The sequence below is a fragment of the Pundamilia nyererei genome, unplaced genomic scaffold (assembly GCF_000239375.1).
Source record: "Pundamilia nyererei isolate P.nyererei 1_Seehausen unplaced genomic scaffold, PunNye1.0 scaffold00002, whole genome shotgun sequence".
Classification (NCBI taxonomy): Eukaryota; Metazoa; Chordata; class Actinopteri; order Cichliformes; family Cichlidae; genus Pundamilia; species Pundamilia nyererei.
In genome coordinates, this window is record NW_005187403.1 from 10,221,690 (window position 1) to 10,230,835 (window position 9,146).

Consider the following 9,146-nt stretch of genomic DNA (forward strand, 5'->3'; position numbering starts at 1 on the left):
CTAAGATAGCTGAACGGGCTTGTGTGTGTGTGTGTGTGTGTGTGTGTGTGTGTGTGTGTGTGTGTGTGTGTGTGTGTGTGTGTGTGTGTGTGAGATCACTGCTCTAGGTGGCACGGGTCCTATTTTGTGATCTCTCAGGCTGACATGTCGAGCAGCGGCCGACCTGGGGTGACCAACAAAAGAGCAGGATGTCTAGAACCACCACCACCCCCACCTCTAAAGACACACAAATTCCCCACACAGGAATGTGATGTGACAATAAGGAAACACAATGAAGAGCACAGACAATACAGACAAGCACACACCGTCCCGTCTGCGGGTCAGAATCGGATGAACGCACTGAACAAATGGACGTTTCATTGCACCTGAAGCTGTTTTTGTATATTTAGATCTTTTCCCCTCCTGGACGGACAGACATGAGAGAAACCCGGGATTCTCCATCAGGCGATGAAGCCCAGCTTGTCCTCTGAATGGAAACTGTCTCCATTCATTCACGGAAATAACAACAGCTCATTAAGATAAAGTCAGATTGTGCAGATGAGGGTGACTGATTGGCCACATGAGTGACGGGGGCCCGGGGCCGTCACAGCACCTCCAGAGGGGCGGGGAGGGGCCGACGCCATCTCGGCTAACCTACATGCTCTCGGGCCTGTGACGAAATGTTACAGCGAGAGGCAGCCATTAGCGTCTCCTGCTTTTCCAGCTCAGACACAAACGCTTTAATAATGGTTTACATTCCGGGGTCGCAATCTGTGCCGAAGGTGCCCGTTTGGCGGTGGCGTCGCAGAGGATCTCTCGAGCGGGAGCACTTCTCACATGGCCTGTGGACCATGACTTCAGCCGGTGATGGTGGTGGGCCTGTTTTGGAGTGACCCTCTCTCTCCTCCTCCTCTCCAAGAACAATAACGAGCAGGCTGGAGCAGCAGGGGCTGCATTAGCTGCTGGGTTCAGAGGGCATCCTTTCCAAGGAAGTGGCCTGTTTTTTTTGTCCAATCTGCGCTTCTCCATTCTGGAGCTTGATGCGTCTCAGTCAGGCCTGGATGGGTAATTAAAAAGGCAAGACCTCAAGTTGTGATCATTAGGGGCCAATCCAGAATAGACCCCCCTTTCCGCTATGACTCGTAAGGCTTCCTCATTTCATTGTGCTTCTCTCCTCCCCTTGTGTGTACACGAGGTGGCTTAAACATTGCTCAACCTCCACCCTGGGTCGCACATAAGCCGCAAAACACCTGAAAACACCGCCAGCAAACATAAACTTCACCACAATCAATCCTGTGCCCTTTTTTTCTGCCCTCAATGCTCCTCCTGATGCACATTCTCCATCTGCCGCTGACGCCTTGCACGCTCTACTTGTTACTTTTTATCTGCACTAACACTTCATTTCTCCCACTCTAGCTATTGAAATGTTTCTTTGTCTCCCCTCCACCCACCCACCGCCTCCACTGCCTCTGTCTTCACCCTCCGCTCTTGACTGCTGCTGTTGTGCTGTGTGGCTTTCACCGTCCAGGGCCCTTGAAGTCTCTTTGCGGTCCTCTCATGAGTTTCGTCTCCCCACTCAGACCCCACTTGCCTCTTTCACCGAGACATTAACTCCACTCTTATCCTCTCACGCTCTTATCCAGCGTCCCACGCTCGATATATTTTTTTGAGGCAAATTTATCTTTTTGCATCGTTTTGGGAAAAGTCTTTTATCGCTGTAATCTGTTTTACAAGAAACAGGAGGTACTGTAGGAAGACATCTGCCTTTTTTACCCCCATTTTTTTCCCTTTTAACTGCACTCATTAGTGTGGCTTCTCTAGCGGCCAGACATTCTCATTTTATTTGCCAATCAGACCCAGTCCAAAGAAGTAGAGCTCCTTTTCCTTTTAGCAGCAAAGGAGCCTCTCTTGTTGAAAAGAGTTAAGCCAAGTGCCTTGCTTGAGGGCATTTTAATGCATGACCTCTTTTTACCCTTCATCGTCCACCCACACACACACACACACACACACACACACACACACACACACACACACACACACACACACACACTCAAGAGTCTGACAGTACTCCTCAGGCGCAGACTGTGGTTTTGTTAGATGCAGGACAAACAGAGGGTCAATGCGGCACGCAGAGCGGATCGGGAATGTTTAACTTCTTTATCTCGTTTCATCTTTTAGCCCGTACAAGAATAAGTTTTCGAAGCAGTTCTAGGAATATTTGCAATGTGTTCTTCCTTTGCTTGGTAATCTTTGATCTTCTGTGTGCGGGTGGAGGACAAATCAGCACAATCAGCATGTCTGTGTGACGTTGAATGAGGTGTTTGTCGGCCGGGTGTTTGACTGCACTGGCCTCTGCAGGTCAGTCCTCTCCCTCGGGGCAGGACCTGATACCTGGAAGATTTTATCCACCTCCGTCGTGTGTGTATAGTGCTGCATGTGTGTGTGTGCTTTGAAAGGTGCGTTTTTCTTGATGTCTCCTGGTCAATAGTAGCTTCCTGCCTTCGGGGTCTGAGTGTTGTTTAATAGGCCGGTATGACACAGGGCACCTGTGTTTCCTCCTTCTACCTGCTCCGACACAGAAACAGCCTCTGTTTGGCCACTTTGCTCTGTTTGACTGGCACATTTGTTCCAGCTGCATTAGAGTTAAAGATGGAGGAGATTAGATAACTTCTTGAAATTTGAGAGAGGTGATATCATTTGAAGTCTGCTCAGGTGTTCTGAGGCCTCTTTTCGGGCCTATGAGAGCAAATTGACTTACAGTGAAATTTAGATGATGATTGCAGTAGGTGGTTTGGTCCTCCACCTTGAACTAGACAAAGGTCATAACCACAATATACAGTACTGTGCAAAAATCTTGAGCCACTCCTTCTTTCTTTTTTCTTTCTTTTTTTTTTTTTGAGGAACATGGGAAATGCATGCAGCAAGTTATTGAAATACGTGTAATGGATGCTGACCTGTTGCCACTGATTTTCAGTCCACCCACATGGAAAAGAAATAGTAATAACTTATATGATTTACTCATGAAAGAGGCCACTTTCTCATTACTTTCATACATTGTTTTAGTAAGTATCCAAAACATACAAGTTTCATTTATATAATTTTTCAAGGGATCTTATATCTGTTTTCACTCTTGTATGCTTTTCATACAAGTTTCACACAAGACAGATACAAACTTTATAAGATTTATATATATCTCTTCCATATGGGCAGTTTTTGTCTAATATGGCATACCTCAGCCTGCTTCTTAAGGAGATCATTTTTAGATACTGTTAATACTGCTGTGGATAGTTTTTCAGAACGGCTGCTTCTTCTTTTGTCCTCCACGCTGCACACTATACATAGATATACCAAGTTTTCCGCTAATAGCTCTTTGCGAATCACCTTGTTGATGCATAAAACAATTAAATGGGAACAAATGATGTGTTTGTGCAACAGGCAGATACAATTTAAAATGGGTTACTTGCTATTGTCTGTTGCTCTGTTAAGAGCTTAAGTTAAGAACTTTTTATGCTTGGATGAGTGTTAAGTGGCTTAATGATGATATAAATAAAAACATTCCTCTGAAAATGGTCAGGTGCAAGGATTGGACTGAAAAGAAAATCACGACATCATGAACATGAAATTAGTTTTACTGTTGAAACTACCCCATGATATTGATCCTCAAAGCTGGCCGTAGAAAAAAACTCCTCTCCCTCCCCACAAAATGTACACTTAGAAGATCTGTTACCTTCTTCGTCCCGTCATTGTTATCGCTGGTATTGGGGTTTTGAATAGCGAGGGCTCAGAAATGCTGGATAATAATAATTAGTTTATCAGTAGTAGTGGAAATAACAACAAGAAGGCACAAGTATAGCATCCACATGATACTGGGTTTTTTTTCAATGCAACGTCAGTGGCGAGCCTTCACCACACCCGTGGTATCAGTCAGCCGTTGCAGTGCAGCAGCAGACTGGTTGGACATTTTCTGATCAACTTCACCGGTGATTATATAGAAAACAGGAAAATGAAAGGTGAGTTTAACAACCTCAGTTCATTCATTCAGAGACACACAGTGACGAGTGCAAGAAGCTTCTGACATGGCGTGTGACGTTTCCCTGCTTCTGCATGGGTAACAGTTAGAGAGTCAGCCTGTGAAGTCTATGGAAATGTATGAACTGAGGCAGATCATACATTTCATACAACACAGCTAAATGTTCAATAAGTCCTCCCAAACCACCGCTGTGGTTCCTGTTATATTGGCACGTAAGATTGCTGGATAGTGGTCTGGACTGAGTGAACAGGCTAAATACCTGTACGATGAATCTCACTTCCATTAGCCTTTACTCTACCCTACTGTGGGAAGTAGTTGCTGTATCACAGAGCTGCACAGAACCAACACTACAGCTGCCAACGTCATCACACTCGTACTCATCATTTTCTCGTCACATGCTCTTCTCTTAAATGCATCCATGGGGTTGCACATTTCCCTGTAACACACTTCTGCCCCTTTAGCTCTGTTAAAGAAGGAGAAGTTCAGAATAATCATTCAGAGTAATTAGTGATAAGGTAATGGGTTCACTCACACAATCTGGGTCTAATCAAGGGTCACAAAGAGGTTGACCCGGGCGGGGCCCGCCTGGCAGCGCTGCCATTCACAGTTAAAAACAGCGGCGTGTCCTGCAGCTCATTTGGGTGGACAAACTCTGCCAGCCTACATTATACGTATTCGTCAGGCTGAATTGGTGGGCCAGTATCTCGGGCCCAGAGATAAGTGGAGAACTTTCCAGATGACTGGAGCAGGACAACCCCAGCCCGTCATCCCACTGATTGCCACACACTCCTCTGTTGCCTTTTTGGCAGCAATTTCTGCCGGGCCCCCCTCCATTCTGCCTTTCACTTTGTCCCAGTAATGATAATGGGACACATGCCTTCACCGCCACACACAATGTTATATCACACAAGCACACACTCTCACTCTGTCTGTCCGTCTCTCGCACACACACACTCACGGGCACAGTGTTAGTACGGTTTCTCTGTTAAATGTAGTAAGTCCCTGTCGCCCCATCCTGCCAGCTTTGTCTGCCCTCAGCTGTTCCGGCCCGGTGCCCGTATTGTGCTGCCGGGCTCATTACCAGAAACACTGTGGCCCGAAACCTCCTCACTAATAGGCCCGGGGAGAGACAGAGAGGAGTTATTTCTGTTGTGTCGTCTGTGGAGCAGTTGTAATGTGTGGGGTTTTTTGGCAGCAGGACTGTTAATGTTTAACGCTCGCTGCTGTTATTTCTCTGGCTGGTCCTCAGCTGGCTGGAGAAGCTGAAAAAAAGGGTTTCACTTAAAAGATTTTCCTCATTCCAGCGAGGCACATGAACGCGAACGAGCGTATATGGATGTGTATCATGTCTCTGCATGCTTGAGCAAGGGACTTGCAACCAATGAGCGTCTGGGTGGTTGATGGGCTGTCTGGGGTGGACCAGGCCACTTGGACAACAATGGGATGAAATTCTGGTGTTGTTTAAAGTTTACATAGCAGTGTGTGTGTGTGTGTGTGTGCGTGCGTGTGTGTGTGTGTGTGTGTGTACAGTGGTTTGGCTGGAGGAGCGAGAGGAAGCAGGGGGTGTAAAGGAGTGAGTCAGGAAATGGTGAAATGTGAGGAGATGGAAGACTTGAGGGGGGAAAGAAAAAGAAAGAGGAGCGCATACTGTAAACAGAAACGTGTCAGGGCTGATCTTCATCAGCAGATCCCACTCTGACTGAGGACTTCAGGTGATTGTCTCAGAGAAAACCCTTCATGCAGTCTGATTGAAGAGTTACATAATTAGACTTGAGGGTTTCTTTAAAGATGAATTAGGCCATGAACTGTGCATAAGTTCGTGAACTAAAAAACGACTACAGCGATCGCGGTGGTCTAATGAGAGTAAAGAGCAGCTCAGAAGATCCAACACAGGAGTTCAATCAGGTTCAAGTGCAGGTTTCAAATAAATACTCTGATATTAAGTTACAAATAAAACAACAACAACAAAAAGTTAGATTAAAAAAACCCATTATTATCGCATTTATTTTCATAATAATAATAAAATGAAAATGTATTTATTTTATCGGTCTTATTATTTTTAATATTGTGTTTTTGTTTTGTTTTTTCTAAATTATCAAAAAAATTTAAAAAGAAATGTATTTTTTAAAAAAAGGAAAAAATCGTCCCGACCTCTCGCCATTAATCTCGCGGTAGGTGGAGGTGGTGGTGGCACCAGGTGGGCCGCGGCACCGCCGAACCGTGGCCTCGTTACGGCGGCTCTATAATGAGGCCGCAAAGAGGAAAGAAATAATTGCAAATAAAAGTACATGATGCAGAAAATAAAAAAAGAAATTAGACAGATGCGCGTGTTTTTCGGGATCATTGACTGTGTCCTTTAAAAAATGCTGAGTGGGAAAAAAAAAAGCATTTCAGGTTTTTTTTCTGTTGTTGTTGTTTTTTGGGGGGGGGGGAGGGGGGGTCAGCTCACCGAAATAGCGTCAACGATGACGTCACCAATAATAATAATAATAATAATAATAATAACCGATTTAACGTATCACAATTTCCCTGCTATATTGAGCTCTGGAGAATTGAGAAAGCAAACAGGGGGAAAAGCACATAAATTTGTCATGCTTTAATTAAAATAATTCTTTAGAAATTCATTATGTACATCTGCAATAATATTAATAACAGTATAAGAAAAAATAGTCACAGTTTTTACCAAACATCAGAACATCAGCATGACAACAAACTCAATTTAACTGAAGCAAAAACAAACGTATTTCAAGCCTTGTTGGTTTTTAGTGGCCAAATCATCATCACCCCCTCCCCTCTTAGTGAAACTGCATCACTTCCCCCATAAAGTAATTCTTCATTTACATTATGTACATATTGCTGGACAGATATGTAATTGTCTTTGAGGGGCGTATGGAGGCTTTTCTTCTGTAACTGTGATTTTTTTTCCCCCAACAGTAAAATCAGAATTTACAGTAACAAAAAATAAAATAATAATAATCACAAACTGAATTTGCAGGCAAGCATACAAGTAGATTGAGAATAGAAATTGATTCGTGGTGATAGGATAGGATTCAGTTTTTTCCCTCTTCTTAAAAACAAAGAAAAAAAATAAAGGTTGTAAACAAAGCAGGCATAGTTCAGTACAAAGAAGTTGCATATCCCTTATTCACTGGATCAGTGGAGTCAAGTTGCAGATGTGCCAGGAAAAGAAAAGAAGAAGAAAGAAAACAGTCTTTGGCCGAAACAGCGCTGAATGGATTCATACTGAAAATATGCTCCCGTGGAGTCTGTGGAAACAAGCCCTGGAGGAGGTCGTGGTTAGCAATGTGTAAACGTGCATGAGTCACAGCTACCCTGGGAAACGGTGTCTGTGACTGCAAATAAATACAGGAGCAGGCTTAGGATGACCATGAGAGGACGAGAAGGAGAGAAAAAATGTGTTGCTGGGTCATCAGTAGAAGTCTCGAGTTCACTTCCAGTTTAGAGCTGCGTGTCTCGGTCCACATCAGATCAGCTGATGGTAAGGTCTCCAGTCTTTACCGTGGCGTGGAGGCCCATCAGGACTGAGGCGAGCAGCGAGGACTAGAGGTGGTCGTAGGCGGCTGCAGATGGCGGGCCCGTGCGGGAGGCCGAGCTGTAGTAATAGGGCGAGCCTGCGGGGGGAGACACAGATGGAGCTGGATGATGCTGGTGGTCACAGCTTTGGCTCTGAGTGCTTTGAGGCTGAAGGCCCATCGCGACCTGCACGTAATGAGGGACCCGGAAACCCTAAAAGCACGAGTGATGCTGGGGTATGTTTCAAACAAGGTGCAGTGCAGGAAATCAGCCATCAAACCTCCACCTCTGTGTCAAATAATAAAATCTGGTGATGAGATGAGAATACAAAGCGAGTTTCTCCAGCAATTAGACTACAAGATGCCTGCCTGCACTCCACAAAACTGCAGTAACAATACAACAATACTGCACACACTGCTGTCTTTGAGGTAAAAATGAATACATTTCAAGCTACTGTACATTTCAGTGTCGAGAAATGGAAATGTTAAAGGTTTAGATGACTTTTTGCTCATTAGTTAATGAAAAGTTGTTTTACCAGTTGTCTGATGTTATATTGTTTTGTCTGCAGCCCAGATGTGGCTTTTAATACAGCAAAATTTTTACCAAGATAAATGAATATGTTAAAGAAAGGTAGGGGGGTCAAAAAGTGCATTAGGTGTCACGCGCGCCACTTCCTGGTAGGCCGTCTATTAAATTCTAGTCAGAGTGAAATGTTTCTGAATCATAAGGTCAGAGAGAAAATTCTCGTAAACCGTTTGTGAATTCTGGAGAAGCTCCGCAGGGGACACGTTCGCCGCCTTAGTAACAAATATTCACGGGGTTAGGCTTACGTGTGCTCAGTTACTCACCCAGCAAGCTGGAGTTGGTGAACCTCCAGGCTTCGCTGTACGAGGTGTAGGGCGAGTGGCTGTAGGACTGACCCGAGTAGTCTGCACCTGCTGCAGAGAAGGAAAAGAACATTTTAAAAATAAAGTTGAGCAAACAATCCAAACAGTCCAAGCTGAAACACGCGAGGAGACGTTTTTTATTAAAATGCAAAGCTGGAGCATTGCAAGGAGCTCGGCAGGTTGTTTGTCTGAGTGCCAGCATCTGTTCAGCCTTAGCTCATAATTCACCGACAGTTAGTGCGGCCTGTAAACCATTAATCTGTGGTGCAGGTGGATGGCTGAGGGTAAAATCCCTCGGCCCAGTGGTGCGTGCACACAGCTAGCCTTTACGCCCTCTTTCTCCAGCGCTTAGGCCCCTTCCATCGTTCAGCCTCTGCCCTCTGAAATGCCCTCCTCCTCTCTCCATCCTGCACTTCCTGTCTGGCAACTCCTCTTTCTTTCATTTTTCTTTTCTTCTTCTTCTTCTTTTTTTTTTTAAAACATTCCAATATCTAATTGGTAATTATGTTGGCTGGAATGAATCCCTGAGCTCCCCACCTCCTCCTCCTTTTCTGCCCCCCCCTTACTCGGTAATTGTGTATCAACGCTTCCTCACAGCGAGCCCACCAGAAAAAATAATAAATCAGACCCTCTCATTTCGCGCTTCGGAGGGCAGACTTCAAATAAAAAAAAAAAGGCAGATCGCACACATACATGCACATACACTCTCTCTCTCT

The 9,146-nt window shown here is 44.8% G+C and overlaps 1 protein-coding gene across 3 annotated transcripts in view; it reads right to left on the reverse strand.

Moving 5' to 3' along the window:
- Positions 1 to 6,969: 6,969 nt before the first annotated feature.
- Positions 6,970 to 9,146, reverse strand: part of pax8 (paired box 8) — a 9,453-nt gene continuing 7,276 nt past the window's right edge. For all 3 annotated transcript variants that reach the window (XM_013909433.1, XM_013909434.1, XM_013909432.1), the window contains 2 exons: positions 8,392 to 8,481; positions 6,970 to 7,641 (listed from right to left, as the gene is read on the reverse strand). In XM_013909433.1, the coding sequence (XP_013764887.1) occupies positions 7,571 to 7,641; positions 8,392 to 8,481 (161 nt within the window). In that variant the 3' untranslated portion in view covers positions 6,970 to 7,570. The remainder of the gene's footprint in view (positions 7,642 to 8,391; positions 8,482 to 9,146) is intronic.